This window comes from Crinia signifera, chromosome 11, assembly GCF_055691185.1.
Source record: "Crinia signifera chromosome 11, ASM5569118v1, whole genome shotgun sequence".
Taxonomy (NCBI): Eukaryota; Metazoa; Chordata; class Amphibia; order Anura; family Myobatrachidae; genus Crinia; species Crinia signifera.
Window position 1 is genome coordinate 37,289,252 of NC_139227.1, and position 17,413 is coordinate 37,306,664.

Consider the following 17,413-nt stretch of genomic DNA (forward strand, 5'->3'; position numbering starts at 1 on the left):
CCTACACATGGAGAGATGTTGCTAAGCGTTCTGAGCAATGCTATTGCGCTCAGCAAGATCGCTCAGCGCTGTGTGCTGAGCGATCTGTCAGGGCCAGTGTTCTCCGGTGACAACACTGGCCCTGACCGGCTAGTAACTAGGTTTATCCAGCATGCTGGATATTAATAGCCGGGTGATAGTGGCACGCGGGGCTGCGCATCACTATCAAAATGGCCCCTACATACGGATCGATGTAGGGACATTTTCTAAGCGATCCAGTTAGAGCAATCTAAGGGGGGTATTCAATCCCCGCCGCAATTTCTTTCTTGTCCGACAGCATTGAAGAGGCAGATCGACAGAACAGGCCTGACTTTGAAAGCAGTCAGGCTCGTTTTGTTGATTACGGTCATGAATTGTCGTGATCATGGGCGAATCTCGGCAATCCACGCCCTCTTTTCACAGATTGCCAAGTGGAACATTGAATCCGCCTGGCGATATGCTGTTGAACAAAACTCAGACGGGCCAGGGTCATGTCGTGACCCGGGATTGAATACACCTATAAGGGTCAATTTAGATTTATGAGATTTAAACTGATTTTGTAATGCAAGATAATACGGTCCTTATATTGCTGGTACTTAAGACATATAATACCATTTTCATGCTGTCTCTGAAATGGGACATTTCCAGGACAACCCAGGTCCTAGCTTGGTGTAAAAAGGTTATCTTGGGCAACTCAAACCTGGTCAAGACCAGAGTTATTCCTGGGACCTACACAAGCTGCAGTATGACAATGACATTTCACCTTGGTTATATTCAAAAGTTTCTGAATAGCTGTATATGCAGAGGCCCACTCAAGGGAGCGACATGCAAGGCAGACACGGGTGCAGTGTGAAAGCCACAGACCAGGAATAATTTGGGTCCAAAGAGCAGGGAGAAGTGGGTTTGAACACGTGACAGCTTGAACTAGTGATTGGACCCGGGATTTAGGTGTGAATGGGATATAATAAATGTATGTTTTAAAGGTTGCAAATAAACAATATGAATCCAAATTTTTACTGATTCTATTTTTCTTTTATTGTAGGTATATCCTGGATATACTGGAAAGAATGATTGCAGAATCGAAGTCTTAACAGCAAGAATGAGAAAGACATGAATGGGGCTGTTCAAATAATCTCTCATCCTGTTTCACAAAGAATGACCAGCCACAATCAATATGTGAGGAAAATGAGCAAAGAAAAGGTGGCTGGTAAGCCAAGTGCCACCTACCTATTCTGAGTGGTACCATGACGGGAGAGACGAAACTTGCGTATGCTATCAATGCTAAAGCACCAACCTCCAAGGAGAAGGACTCTGATTTTGAACGGTTCAGCAACAAGGACACATCAGAAACAAAATTAACTGGGGGGTCTGATAGCTCTCAAAGTGCCTTAATTGCGGAGAAGGCAACTCAGTTAAATGGTAGGGAAAAAGAGACACACAGTCAAAGGGAAGCCGTTATAAGGCCGCAACAAGCAGGGAAAATTGACTTCAAATCACTTCACAACAGGCCAAAGTTTTCCAGTGAGGCTGCCTGGACTAATGGGAAAAGTGGTCCCCTGTCCCCAACAGGAAAGAGTAGGGGAAAAGACAAAAATAAGAGGTCTGGGAAGGGTGATCGTAACCAGCAACAACTTTACCGGCTCAGTATTAGCAGCTCAAGATCCAACCCTACCATTGGAATTGCTTACCCTCAGCAAAAGGTCACACCGCCTAAAAAAGTAGAAGTCAGTCAAGGTCCAGTTTCTGGAAGCTACCGCTTTCATGTGCCAAGTATTCCCGAGAGGGAGGCAGAACTCCATCAAGAAGACCTCAACTTCAATAGGTCGCTCCAGGAGGCCACCTCCAGCCTTACCTCTACAAACTATACCTCACAAGCAGCTCCTGCTTCCAGGATTCAGCATGGGTTAAAGATCCAGCCGGGCAACCTTCTTGACACGGCCAACCCTAATGGACAGTTGCATTATTTAGAATTCCAATCTAATGGAAACCCATGGCATCCTACAGATAAACACTTTCCTGGTGCCAATGGATATGCCATCTCAAGTCAAAAGCTATGTCCTTTTCCTGAGGGCAACAAATCTGACTCACATGGTTTTGTACCTGTGTCATTTCAATATCCATTTCCATCATTACAGGACCCCAATGGCAATTCTTTTTGCAACAATGGGAACAATCAGGACTTTGTTGATGTTGCACTGGCTACAAACCAGGTAGCTCACAATGCTTTCTTCTTCCAGTCCACATCGAGAGAAGGAGCTGAGGATCAACAGGGTAATGGATCCTACAGTAATGTCCTGCCAGATAGCCGGACTTATGGGTTACCGTCTCAGCAGACTCCTTTCTTACATAACCAGCCGACAACCCCTTGTTACACTAATGAACACTCGGCTGACCACAGTGGTGCTATTACTTCATCTGGTGCTTTACCTTCCTCTGGTGCTATAGAACAAACCCCAAGCACTTTTCAAGAAAGTCCATCAGTTTTTAATCCTAGTGAATTCAGTTTACATAGTAACAGTGTACCAGCATTAATCAATAAAAGGCAACAGCCACCTACAGACTTTGTACACAGTCAGAGAGTCTTGGCTCCAGGGAACACATTACGAAGGAACATACCACAGACTTCTCTAAACAAAGTTCAGTTTCCCAACAAAGTATATAACAGTGTTAGCACTGGATCTGTGCCTTTTGAGAAAAACCTCTCTAGAATACCTCAGACTTGGGATGCAGGAAGCAACAGTTTTCCATCTCTGGACCAAAACTCTGTGTCATACCCAAATGCTTCTGGAAACTTAATACCCTATCAATGCCCACCAAGCGACCAGAGACAGGCACTGAAAAACACACAGATGTCTTGGCAGCAGTGCCATCTTACTTCTGCAGCTACAAACCAAAATAGCATGGAGCTGTCAAGGCATGTTGGAAACCAAAAGCTCCCATATTCCCTCAGCAATCAAGACTGGCAAAACACCAACTTGATGCCACCAAAAATATCACCAACTTATCACGCAAAGAAACACTTAATGGTGGAAGGCAGTTCTGCGCAAAGGACTGACGCAGCCAGACAAAGTTACAGCTCAAGTAATGATATATTGTATGACAGTGTGAAGGAAACAAATTCTCAGATGGGTGATTCAAGAACTAAAGGCATTTTATATGGCATGAGCCAACCCATTCAACAATCACGGAACAATTCCAACCAGACTGCACCACAGTCTGGAAATGCCTTTGTAGCGGAATCCCCCTGTGACTCGCCTCTTCCTTCCCCTGTCAACAATCCTGTCTCTGGCAGTACTTGCTCTTCTCTTTCACCTATGTCCAGTAGCCCTGTGAATCCAAGTTCAGATGAGAACCAAGTGCCTCCCACACTCATATCCTCTCCATATTTTCACCAGCCATGTCATCCAACAGAAAAGTCCTTCCACCCGCCCGATTCACTCATTCCTGGTTCCCTCCTTTATCACGCAGAGCCTACAAAAACCTTCAATTTCATTTCAGATGCTTCTAAGGAAAAACAAGCATTCACAAATCTACATGAAAATCAATACCAAAAATTAGCTAACGAGCCCAGCAAAGGTTGTCTTGACAATTTTGAGAATGAACCACCACCTCCCTATTCTTCCCACCACTTTCTTGCCAGCTCACTCAGCAGTGCCAACTTAGACCAGCTTGACGTTCTTCTAACCTGCAAACAGTGTGACCAGAATTTTAATAATTTATCTTCTTTCCTGGAGCATAGGCAGTACTGTCATTTAAACCCAACACTCCAGAATGAGATGAAGGATTCTACACAGGTTGGAGATATAAGGAAGTCTGTTGCTGACCCTTTTAAGGCTTCCCAACCTGTACCAGGAATATCCCTTCCCAAAGGACAAATGGAATTTCATGCACATCTAGGTGGCTTTAACAAAGATTATCTTCTAGACAGTGATGCCAAAGGAGACGCCAAAGAAGATCCTACAAAGGGTAATATTTTCCAGAATTTAACACCAAATTTGCTGTCTTTGACTGCTTGTGACACTTTGGAAATGGATGATGCGAAACTGGACAGTTTAATCATTGAAGCACTGAATGGCCTGGAGTTTCAGGTGGACAATCCTGAAATAGACAGCACCTTTATAGATGTATTTGTAGATGACGATCTTACAGCTGCTAAGACTACTGGATGCAGCCAGTCGCTTAAGGTGAAAGAGTCTACAGATAGCAAAAAAGCGTTAAACGCTGAGGAAAAACAAGCTCAACATAACCAAACATCATATACATATGAAGAAAACTATAGAACAGATGCATCCTATTTCCACAGGAACCCAATCAAAATGCGGAATGAACATAAACCGACAGAAGTGGGAACTGCCCACCCATTCTCTGTGAACACTGAGACCAACATTAATCAGATGACAGCTACAGAGTCTGAAGACTGTGAAAGGCAAAAAACAGGCGACATTCAAAAATGTATACCACCACAGGAGAAAAAGAAAATTGGCCTAAGTAAAAATGATTTTGAGTATCCAGATGAAAAAGAATATTATAATTCACCGCAAGGAAGAACACTGAGAAGTGATCCTCAAGAGTTTTCCATCACAGATACCCCAAAAACCAGAAGGACAGGTTTGCAGAAAAAGAAGGCACACAATGGGACCTGGAGTAAAGAACTTATACAAAAAATTGTGCAGCAGAAAAATAAGCTTCACAAGTTGCACGTCAAAAGTAATAAAAATGTTCAATTGTCCTTGGTGACCGAAAGACTTTTCCCTCAAACTAAAAGTCACCTCTTCGGCGAATATGACTACATTTCAGATTCCGATGAAGAAGTTGTTGCTACGACAGTGCCGGGTAAAATGCCAAATAGCAGGTTGAAGTACAGCTTTAATAGGGACCTGCAACCGAGAGGTGGCAGGACAAAAGTAAAGGAAACGGTGTGGCGGATGGGGGAAGCAACAAGGTTCCAGCTGCAAAGTAAAGATTTGAGGAACACAAATAAAGAGACCTCAAACAGAATTCGGAGAAGAAGTAGCCAGTCTTCAAACAGTAGTGACCAAAGCACAAGTATTTCAAGTGAAATAGGATCGAGCCCAAAGAGCACTGAGCGGACTGATTCTGAAACTGAACAGGAGAGTGTCCTAAGGTGTAAAAGCTTTGCTACATGTACTCAAAAAGCAGCAGCAGAGAGAAATGTGATAAAACCTCTATACAGAGAATATCTGTCGGATAAACAAATACATTCAGACTTCTCCAAAGGAACCAAAAGGTTCGGATCAGCTAAATTCCTGTTTGCAAGTTCCAAAGTATATCCGTCAAAGACAAATGGTGCGCCATGTTATGGAGAAAAAGAGACATTGAGACAAAGCACTGATTCTCTGGAGGAGAACTCTATAAAACCATCTAAACCGCACTGCTTTAACAATACTGGAGAAGAGGACAGACTGAGCACTTACCAAAAAGCAATGGAACCAAGCACCTTATCACAAGATAATTATACCCCCGATCTAATGCTAGACATAGACAATGTGCACCAACAACTTTCTTCTTTTCATGCGGACAATACAAATTACCAAGAGAAGCCACTAAACTCTCCTTCATGTGCACCAGGCATTCCGAACACAGACGTAAATCCAGTTTATTCCGATAATAGTGTAAAATACTTAAATGAAGCTCTGTGCAATGGCCACAAAGACTTTGCAATGAACATGTCTTGCTACAATGGAGACTCAACAGTGAATATACTGCCACAGCAAAACCACGAACCCTACAGCAACGAATGCCAAGAATTTACTGACCCCAAAGATATGCCCAGTTTATATGGTAATAATATTTTTTCCAAAACTCAATGTGTTGATTCTACTAACATGGAAGAGATATATGCAAACCAAAGTAATTCTAACAGCATGAACTCTTATGAGAATAAATGTCCAAATGTGACATCATATACTTCTAATAATAATGATAAAGGTTCATCTCTTTCATTCGACTCCACTTCTATATTTGAAGAACTTCCTATATCTGACTTTGAATCCCCACTGTACAACAGTATAACACCCTCAAAAGATAACTATGTGGAATATGATCAGTCTAGCAAATCAACTCATTTTGAACATCAATTCCCTGAGTTTTTGCAAGAGAAAAGTTGGAATATTACAGGGGAAGGCACGCAAATGTCCTCAAACAACGTGTCTCCATTTCAAGTGATTGAAAATGAAGCCGTGGAGAAGTATGCCAAACACATGTCTACCTCATCCGAACAAATGGCAATAGATATGCCACAAGTCATCACAGATTATAATGTACCATTTATAAACAACATGTCGGAGGATGAGTTAGAAATCAAAAGGCTGGTGACAGAATTAGAAAACCAGCTTCAAACTAGCAAAGCTCAGAAAGAGAACATGTCCCAAACTTCGTCCACCCATCAGATTACCTCAGAACTTCCAGATTCTTCACTCACATTCCCATCAATGGAAGATAATAAAGCAGAAAGTTGCCGAGAGAATGCATATTATAATGAGAAACCTAACTATCGTAACGACATAAAGCATTCAATGCAGCCCGTTAAAGCGGATCACATCCAGGATACTCAACCACTTTTAAAAGTTGACGATTGTTGTGAAAGTCTCGAGAGATCTTGGACTTGTTCAGCACAATTTGACACTTTTACTTCAGGCATTAAATGCCCCAAACAGACCAGCACACTGGAATCTTTCACTACCACGGACACCTGTACCCAGTATCAGTCTGCTGTGAGCAATGCATGTCTAATAGAACAGCTGGAGACTTTGAATAATAACCGCAGCACCCCCATAACGGATGGTTGCTCGACAAACCTCTCAAGCCAAGTGGAGACTCAGGCATATTCTAAACTTGACCTTTTGAGTGGGACAACGCTACTCTCGAAAATCCAAGAAAATAAAGAGAACGCTGAAAAAGAAACTGAACAAAGTGATGCCGAAAATCAAACCAATAAACAGCAAAACCTGGAAGATCAATTTGATGATCCACCAGAGCTGGAACCTTTTCAAAGCGTCTCAGAAATTAACTCTGAATATGTTTTGCACAATGAAAATGCCCCAGTGTTAAACATCACTAAAACATCAGAGTACAGCAGTAGTGTAACTGAAGAGCCTCCATGCAACCAAGCACTGAAATCTACTATTTCCGGCACTGAAACAGATATGGAACACTGCGAAAGACAAGTAATGGTGAATGATAAAGAATGTTTCCAGAAGAATAATAAAATGAGTGAAAAAGACCATGTCCTCCTTGACATGCCCGTTTTAGTGAAGGAAGAGAGTACGAAAACTGAAAAGGCTACCAATGCTGAACATTCGGCAGAAAACCCACTGCAGCAGCTTCAACTGTTTGTGGCAAGAACAGCCAAAAACAATGAGGTAGAGATGCTTATGCCATGCTTCCCAATGCTGCTGGCTGCTTCTGGAGTTGCCGACACCAAGCCAGAAACAGAAAACGATTCCTCCCATACTCTAGAGAGTACATTAACTTCTAAAGTGGAACCAGAAATTACAGCAAATGTGCTAGAGCAGAAAGGAACAGCCCAACTATCAGAATCCTCCATGCAGACTGCAGGGACCAAACACCTAGACTCCAGTTCTGAAATTCTCTTGGAATCATTGAACAATGTTGACCAACAGGCACACCATTTAGAAGATGAATGCTCAGGGTTGAATGCAATTAATATAGATAGAGGCAGAATCAGAATGGACACCGATAACTTGCCATCTGAAAGCAGATTCGCTGATAAACTGAAGCAAGGGCTAGTGGACAATACAGATATAAGTAACTATTATGAAAGTGATGAGAAAAGATCTTCATTATCTATGAAAAAATGTAAATCTACTAGCTGCAGTGATGCATTTCATGATGAAACATACACAGTTGGCTCATTGATCACACCTAAGGAGCTCAATGTCCAGGAGCTTTCACCTGATAAACCCAATGATGGGTCTTCATTTTCAGATGCCTTAGAAATTGAGTTAGCACAAATGTCCAAAAGCTCAGAAGATCAGGAGATGCAAGACATCAACAATGAAGTTTCTGTTTTTGCCAGTCCAGAAACCCATCAACAGCACATGGATATACTGAAAGAAACAGAACTATTTTTGGGAATTGAAAACACAAAGGACATTTCTGTGCTGAGTCAAGACAAAGATGGTCCCTTTGATGATGATGATGGCAAGGCTACTGCTCACTTTCCCTTGCATGATAATAGTAACAAAGTCCTATGTGAAAGCAACAGTGAATATGAAGCACAGCTCCATGCCCTCAACATAACTACAGCACATTCAATGTTGAGTTTTGAGTTGCTCCCTCACGAATCATTGAAAGAATCGAAAACGCAGCATAAATTTTTATTCTCAACAGATGATGCTTTAATTACAATAGAAAGAGAAGTGTTATCAAAAATGACCCAGAAATGCCAAAACGAAGTGAGAAATGTCCGAGAAGGAGAACTTGCAGAACGTCCGGCGGAAGGGAAAGAGGTGAACCTTAGTAAAGACATAAGTCGGATGTCGTCGTTGGAAGCCAGCCAAAAGATGATGGAGGACAAGGACTCTATGACACCAACTGTTGAGGGCAAGCTAACGCCATGTTTCTGCTCAGAATTAGTTTGTACACATTACAAAGATCAACACATGGCATCCGTTGCCGACATCGTCCTTGAGTGTCAATCAATTTCAACAAATGAAAACTATCATATTTATACTGGAGAAAGTGATCATGCATTTCCCGGAATTCCAACTGAACTATTCCCTGAAACCACACAAGCTCCTGTAGAGTCTTCATTGTGCGTTGAAAAAGAAGAGGCTCTTAAGTGTGATTGGAACACACAAGATGGCTCCAACTTAGAACATGTATTTCCTAGTGGAGAGGATAGGTCATCAGCAATGGTGTGTGACCTGATGGAGATTGCAGATCCAGGGTTTGTTAATTTTCACTGCCACCAAAAAACAGCAGAAGACAACGCTTCACATTCAATGAACGATTTCAACAGCACAACGGAAGCTAATGTTTCCAATGTGGAGTCTGCAAAGAGATGTACTAATGACATGCACTCTGTTATAGATGGTGTATTGCGAATCCTAGAAGGTGACAAGAGCAGAGAAATCCTGCAGAGCATTGGAATGTCCCTGAAAAGTAGCCCAGTCAAAGAAAAGAAATCAGTTGGGTTACCACTAACATGCGATATATGTTCAACATCTTTTCGATCAAAGCCCGGCCTAACAAGACACAAGGCTGTTAAGCACAACGGGTCCCTGAAATCCAGCACAGGTGGTATGATCAGTGATAAACCTCTCATTGTGAAAAATAAACTATGTGAGAGGAACTGCATCAATGATGGCCAACAAAGCATTCATTCTGACACATCACAGATTATAACTGGAAATCTTCTAAACCCAGACTATGATCTTCAATCCAAACTACTAAATGCAGAGGGAGAAAAGAAACCTTTGCCTGCAAAAACCAAAGGTGAAAAAAGACCCAATGGACAGTTTGAGGACAATGGTTCTGTAGAAGCAGCTTGCAAAAAGAAGATATACGGCAAAATTAAAAAAAGAAAGGTGAAGCTTACAGACAAATCCACAGATTCTCAAGGTCCACCAGATGATGTTCTAAACATCCTCAAAACAAATATTCTGAAAGCAATCGGGCAGTCAAACAGTTTTAACTCATCTGAAGAAAAGATTAACTGGGAATGTGAGCCTTCACTTAAAGACCCTGCACAGAAAGATACGGGGTTGGAACACACGAATATAGAAACATATTCTGCTGCTATAAGTATTGATGAGGATGAGAAGCTAGTGAGTGACGTTTTAGATTTGGAAATGAGTGGAGGTAGTTTACTTAATGAACAAACCTGGACAAAAAACTTTAATGAGCATGTTGAACACATTACAAATCATTGCAAAATTCAGCCTGAAGAGTGCATGCTGTCCAAAGATCACACTTTGTTAAGTGCAGAGGAGAAATACTTACAGGCTGCAGAAACTGCCGAAGCTCAAAAAGATGTCCATGTGTCGAACTTATCTAAGGAAAGCGTGAATGACCTTCATGCCCTCTTTGATGATGAGAACACATTTTCCCAACTCTTTCCAGGAGATGATCATTTAATCAGAAGGAAGTGCACTAGAGTTTATGGGAAAAGGAGCAAAAAACAAACACAGAGTTTTGAGGCAGAATTAAAACATGCCGACATGGCTGAGCACTACCACCCCTCTCAAATCAACTATACCCGTGACCAAAGAAGCATATCAGCAAATTCGGCTTTAGGAGACAATAACAATTCATCTAACCTAACAGAACATTTTAGACCTTATGATCAGGTTAGTTCTCATAAGGACTCTATAGATGGTGAGGAGGACAAAATGCTCTCATTCATAACTCCTGGTCAAACAGAAGATACAAACGTACCTTTGTTGATCAGGGGAACTCAAAATGAAAAAGATAGTGATGGTAAGGTCCACAAGCCATGTGGACAATTGTCTGGAGATACAGGCTCAGGCCATGGAGACCCAGAAGTAGAACAGTCTCACTGCAAAATCAACAATGAAACAGGTCTTCCTGAATTTCCTACGATTGATATGAAGATGCTTAGTGCAAAGTTTGATATGAGAGAACTGTCTTTCTTCAGTGCTTGTGGAGATGATTCTGACCAATCCGATTTAGATATACAAGATGAGATCCCACAAACGGCAGGACGACGTAAGAAGCATTTCAAAAACAAAATGGATGAAAGACGGCAGATGAAAAAACGAAACAATGCTAAGATTAAAACAAAGGATAAGCAGTACAAATGCAAAGTATGTTTTCAGTGGTTTCTGACTTTGGGAGAACTAGATTTTCATAAGCTGACACATAACCCTTCGCCTCCCCCTACCTGCTACATGTGTGTTCAGCGCAAGTTTAGTTCCAGAGAACAGTTAAGAGACCATCTAAAAGAAAAGCATGCAAAAAATAAGGCAGGCCTCTGGATCTGTGGGATGTGTCTGAAAGAAATCTCTGATGTATGGATGTACAATGAGCACTTAAGAGAGCACGCAACCCAGTTTGCTAGGAAAGGCCAAGCTCAAAAATCGGTGATGGGTATGCCAGGCTGCTTTGGAGAAGACAGTATGGTGAGGACATTCCTGAGTACTTTTATATATAGGACCCCTGGCAAGTTGGCAAAATCTCCTGAGGCTGATGATGCAAGTCCAGTGAGTAAAAAAATAGACCAGAAGGAGCACAAGGATGAAGATGAAGTAGTTAGTGAGAAGGAAGCAGAGAGCAGTGTTCATGTTGTAACACCTGCTCCCATCCATGTAAAGCATTCAGTCAGTCCTTCACTGGACAGTTCTCAAAAGAATGACATTATCCACAAAAATGCAGCTATGCATCCCCACTGTAAAGATCCCTCTAGAGACTGCCACCACTGTGGAAAGCAGTTCCCCAAACCATTCAAACTCCAAAGGCACCTTGTTGTCCATAGTTTGCAAAAAATTTACCTGTGTCACAGATGTCCCAAATCATACCAGGAGGTGCAGGAGTTGAGAAGTCATCTTAACAGCGAGCACCAATCTGCAGAGAAGTCTGAAATCAAGCACACCACACTCTATGCGTGTGAGCTTTGTGCCGATGTTATGCACGTGATAAAAAAGTCCTTCATCTGCAGCACATGCAACTACACGTTTTCCAAAAAAGAACAGTATGACAGACACATGGAAAAGCACTTGATTGGTGGCAGTATGACATTCAAATTTAGAGGTGTGACCAGACCAACAAATTCTGGAAATGAAATTAAGGAAAAAATAAGAGACTCTTCAACATATGATAGCATGCCACCCTCCAAAAAGCAAAAGACCTCAAACTATGCAGACAACGATCTAGTTGGCATTGACCATGGGGATCTACCTCAATGCCCAAAGCTCTCGCCTGGTGTGCTGTTCAATGAAGACATTGAGGTAAATCTGGGGAAGGAACATGAAAATGCAGTGAAAGTAGAGGAGATATTTATGGATGCTCCAGAACTTCAGGCCGAAGATAAGGAAGAGCAGAGCATGTGGATTGCCGAGATGTGTCCTTGCTCTCCTAAACCTTGTGTCTTGGAACTAAAACAGAAGGAAGATAATGAGACACTCAGCAAGACATTGCCCATGTTAGATTGTGAAATGTCTATGCCTTCTTTCAAGAGTGCAGTAAACAATAGTCACTTTGCAGAAAATAATACTAAAAAAATTACCGAAATATCAACACATGAACCACCAATTGGTAAACAAATGAATGAGACAGAGCAAACACCACATATGCAAGCTTATCACACCTCAGAAGACAAAAACCTCTCACACTTGCCATCCGACGAGCCAATAGATACGTATACAGCTGAAAAAAAAATATCACCCTCAAAGATTAACTCCAAAGAACCAGATTCCCTATCGCACAAAGTTGTAATGGAAGCAATGGTGGACCCAAGGTCAATGCTATTAGATGGGACAGGACAAGTCCCTCCAATGTCCCCCAAAGAAAAGTCGCTTGTGACTGATACCAATATTTTAGTTAAAGAAGTCAAGAGCTTTAAAAAGAATAAGTCATTTGGTCAACTGAATGGCAGGACGCCAGCACAAACAAACAACACATCTGCTAATGGTGAAGAACCTGTGAAGTCTTCTACACCAAGATTAAAAGCTGCATGCTCTCTGGCAAGGGATAATAGTGTTTGTACTTTAAAAGAGACAACTACAAGCCAACAAAAGTTGTCCAAAAAAGAAGTAACTGGTAGCATATCAAAAAATAACACAGATTTTAAAAACATTGACAAAATGTCTATATTGATGCCTCCAAAACATCACCAAAAGAAGCGCAAAGAGCACAAAGTATCTAGTCATAAAGCAAACACAGCATCACAGGAGAACTTAGCTGGAGAAGGAAAGAAAAAAACAAACAAACTGGTAGCGACTGGGAAGAGTGAATCTTCTTGTAATGTCAAAAAGCCAGACTTGGTAAACAGCCTCTCGGACACTAAAGATGAGGCTCTGGGAAGCCGGCTTTACCCTAAGCCACATACTGGAGGGATGAGTGGCCAGTTCAAAAAGGTTGTGTTGGACACATACAACCAAAAGAAAGTCAACTCCCAATCTAGCAACGGGGACTACAAGTGCAAAAAGACTGCTCTTACAAAAACTTTGCAACCTTTTACTCCAAAAAGTTCTGCTTTGTCTCAGAACAGCCCCTCTCACAAACGTAAAATGGGGCACAACACAAAACCCCCTGAGCCATCGAATTACAGGACCGCTGAATCACAGAACAATTTACTAAGCCAACTTTTTGGACAGAAATTAACTAGCTTTAAAATTCCTTTACGGAGGGATATAACAGAATGAGATTAGTTGCTCTCTATACTTAACTGAGAAGAAAAAACAATCAAGTAACAAAAAGACAATGAAAAGTGTGCGAACATTTTTTTTTATAAAAAAAAACAAAAAAACAAAAACTATTGCATCACCCACCCCATTGAGCTTGCCAAACTTGCACTGCCACCTATGTAAGATAGTTCCCTTCATGCTGTAATCTATTTCAATGCATCGGATTTGTTATGAAATGTTGTAATGTTCATATGTACCTTGATTTTACGGAACCAATATTTTAACTGCTTTGGACAAAAATAATAGTCAAAAGCTTTCTTTTTCTACTATTGTATATAATTTCTTTTTGTATGTTTATATTTTATCTTTATAATGAGGAGTTGAGGTTGCAGGTTAATAATGAAACCTGTGCTCTTCCATAATTATAATTAAAAAAAAGGAGTAATTTAAAATACAAATATTTAATCTTTCTATAATTTCAAGTCAAAGTTTTGGTGAAACCATATTAAATTATTCACAAAAAAAAAAAAAAAAATGTAAAGGCACAAATGCTATAAGCAATCATCTTTGCAAGATTGTAGGTGTTTTTTTGATCAACCAAGTCATGACTTTAGATTTTAATACATACATAAATATCAACTGCACATACAAATTTTGAATGGGTCAGAACGGGAACATGCTTGCCTAAAGATTTACTTTCACATATAGTTTATAAGACTTAAAACCCCTAACTTTTATGGAGCAGTACGGTACTGCAGTTTGCTCCATGGCACTGATGAACACTACCCCTTAAAACTTTCATTATGGAAGATCGGCTTTAACCCTTTGAGTGCCAAGTGAATTTGGCCAAATCGGTGTGAAAATTGCCAAGCCAACATTTTTTATACATTATAATGACCTGTAATGTTTACCTTGTATGGGGACTATAATCTTGTTTTACACAACATTGGGCCTTATTCTGGTTGGTGCCGAATATGCGGCCAGGACCGTGCGTCCTAAACCCCGCCTTTCGTACGGATTGCTCACTCCGTCACTCCGTCCGAATGCGGTAATCCGCTGACCGCAGGGATACACCTCCTCCATCTCTTGGAACCTCCCCCATCATTCGATGGTCGCAGAACATCGAATGCAGGACCGAGTGGTCCACCAGCTCCCGCAACCTCAGACCACACGGGCATTTCTCCGTGCAAAAGCAGGGATCTGGGCGGGCAGCTGACATCCGGCAATGTCATATGTCCGCCCCCCTACACGTGCGCCACGGCCGCATTACCATACGTACGCCCAGCGTTTGCATGGGAACGCCCATGAAACGCGGGGTGTAAACATATGGTAATGAGCCCAAACAGCCCTTCACGCCCCTCTCCACCCCCTGTTCGTAGTGTACACATTTCATGCGGAATTTGGCCGTGCGTCCCGTTCGCACATGCGCAGAGACGCCTCTGCACATGCGCAGACACAAAACATTGGCGGCACGAACGCACGCGGACATTACCGCCCCAACCAGAATAAGGGCCATTGTTATTTGAATTTATATAACAAATGTGAGCGACAGCAGAATTTTTTGCAGATATTTTGCACATCTATGACAGAGATGTTGGTACTCAAAGGGTTAAAGACTTAACACGTCGCTGAATATTGTTTGACTGGCACCTAACATCTCTTATAGATTATACATTTAAATGGACCAGAGACTTACACAATGTGTAGGAAAACGTTTCGTAGGTCAATATTCATCGAAATGCAGCTTTTGAATATTCTATGCAGTAGATATCACCAGTTCTTATTGAATAGAGAGGCTGAATACTTGTCCGGACTACACGCCTGACTTCCCTATGTTCGAATAATGGGTACATTTGAATATTATTTGGTCCTAAATCAGTGTACACTGTACTAGATTGTAGATTATCCAAACACACTGTATCAAGGTTGAATAAGAAATGTCTTACAGAAAGGATTGTGCAGAAGGGCAGCATGTGACATTTGTACCTTAAAAAGGGGCCACCATGTATCAGGACTTCTCTAAAGTACAAATTGGCACCCAGGATTTATTGCTGGAAAAGTAACTTTATTTAACCGTTGCTGTGAGCAGGGGCGGCCCAGTCATGTTCCTGCACTAGTGAGTCTCATTTAGCTCACAGACACTGGAGGGGGCATGGCCTGTTAAAAAAAAAAAAAAAGATGACTAATTTGTTGGTTTTTATGCGCCCTCTTGCAACTTTTATTACATGCATCGCATTATCGTTCTGGTTGCCTTTGGTGCTTTTCAGCCAGATATTTATATTATCGGGTGGTGTGTTTTTACAGCACCGGTATCTGAGAGCAGCCCCGCTGAGTGATACTGATACAGGACAGTGAAAATAAACTACCGCGCTCATGAAATACACACACAGATGAAGAATTGTTAATTAGCCTAATAAATGTTGCTTGTTACATTGAAATGAACATGTCACTCTTCTATAAAATACTGTTTAATACATCACGAGGGTTTAAACATATACTTTAGAGTGTATTGTTCTATTTCTCTCATTTCTGTGACCACTGTAAAATAAATGGTATCAGTGTTTTACTACCCCTTTATTTTATGACCATTACCCGGCCTTCATAGCACCTGGTAACGTGGACACTGCGCTGCGGACTCTCTCTGAAGTGCAGTAGGTGTCCCTTGCTTTTGAAGGACTTTGATGCGCTTTATATTAATATCAAAGGCTTTGACAATCTTACTGTAACACAGAAAATGATGCTTAATAAAACCCATGGTGCTATTAGTTCATAGTTCAAGTAATGTGAAAATAAACCCAGAAATGTTCATTGTCCAGTGCCGATACAGTGTTAAAATCACTCTATCCTCTATCTAGTTTATATATGCCTGTATGCAGATTTATCTTTTTTATATATATAAATATATAGAGAGAAACGGGAGACTCGGGTGCAATGGCGGTCAGCCTGGTTTAGCTGTAAACCTCTAACAGACATGCGTTGTAAAGCACTGATGTAGCTTGTGAGACCAGAGTAAGCTATTGCACAGACTCCTAAGGGACATACGAACACTTTTGCAAGGCTTTAACCTGTTAATATGTATCATTAAAATGCATTGTATTGTATAAAAAAAAAATATTCTAGTAATTTCGTGCAATGACTAATTCAGAAGATTTTATTTTGATATTTGTGTCCACAAAAAGCAGAAAGAGCATAAAGCCTTTTTATATTGTAATTTTGTATGACTAAAAATGCCTCTTTATATTGTTGTTAAATAAAATATGATATGAACAATTGGCTGGTTATTTCCAGAGGAGTCCACAGGGTGACAGTTGAAAAATGTGTATCGTAAACGCAATGTAGTGGCAGTTTGATTGACAGAAAGCTGGCGTTATCTGGGTGTGTCAGGAAAAATGGAGGCATGTGCAGGCGTTCTTGGGGAGGGTCCGTAACGTCAGCTCTGTCTACTTCCTGCTCGTCTCAGACCTACTTACATTTGCACTGACAGCACATTTTCTTTGATTTTGGGGATTTCCTTATGGATCTGGGAGTGGATAGTGATCTACAATCCGTTTACAAATTTGCTCGGAACATTTTCTCTTTCTGTCTGGGCGTCGTCTTTCTACTCATAGTCAACTGCAACTTCTCAGATTAGCGATCCGTGCTGAACTAAGTCCATATCCTGGTATCACAGATTTCCTTCTGGTGATGGTACAATGGCCACCACTATTCTATAGTCTGAGGTGGTTATTTAGCAAGATGGGAGTTCTATTGAAGATGGGAGGTTGCCCACAGCAACCAATCAAAATCTACTTATTTATTTAGCACCTTCTAGAAGATAATAGATAGAATCTCATTGGTTGCCCATAGCAACACACCAACTCATCTTCAATAGAACTCTAATCTGAGTAAATAAACCCCTAAATCTTGAGAAAGTCGGGGGGGGGGGAGGGGGTTGATGACATTTCCTCTTGAGTTAGCAAATGTGCGATGGACTGTAGGCAGATTTAACCTGGACTATCTGAGTGATCATGAATGGTCACCAGCAAATAATTGAATTACAGTGTCGG

At 41.2% G+C, this 17,413-nt stretch overlaps 1 protein-coding gene across 2 annotated transcripts in view; it reads left to right on the forward strand.

Annotated features, from left to right (window-relative positions):
- The window catches only part of ZNF469 (zinc finger protein 469), a 346,850-nt gene extending 330,257 nt beyond the window's left edge, over positions 1 to 16,593 (forward strand). For both annotated transcript variants that reach the window (XM_083165032.1, XM_083165031.1), the window contains one exon: positions 1,061 to 16,593. In XM_083165032.1, the coding sequence (XP_083021158.1) occupies positions 1,263 to 13,385 (12,123 nt within the window). In that variant the 5' untranslated portion in view covers positions 1,061 to 1,262 and the 3' untranslated portion in view covers positions 13,386 to 16,593. The remainder of the gene's footprint in view (positions 1 to 1,060) is intronic.
- Positions 16,594 to 17,413: the final 820 nt, after the last annotated feature.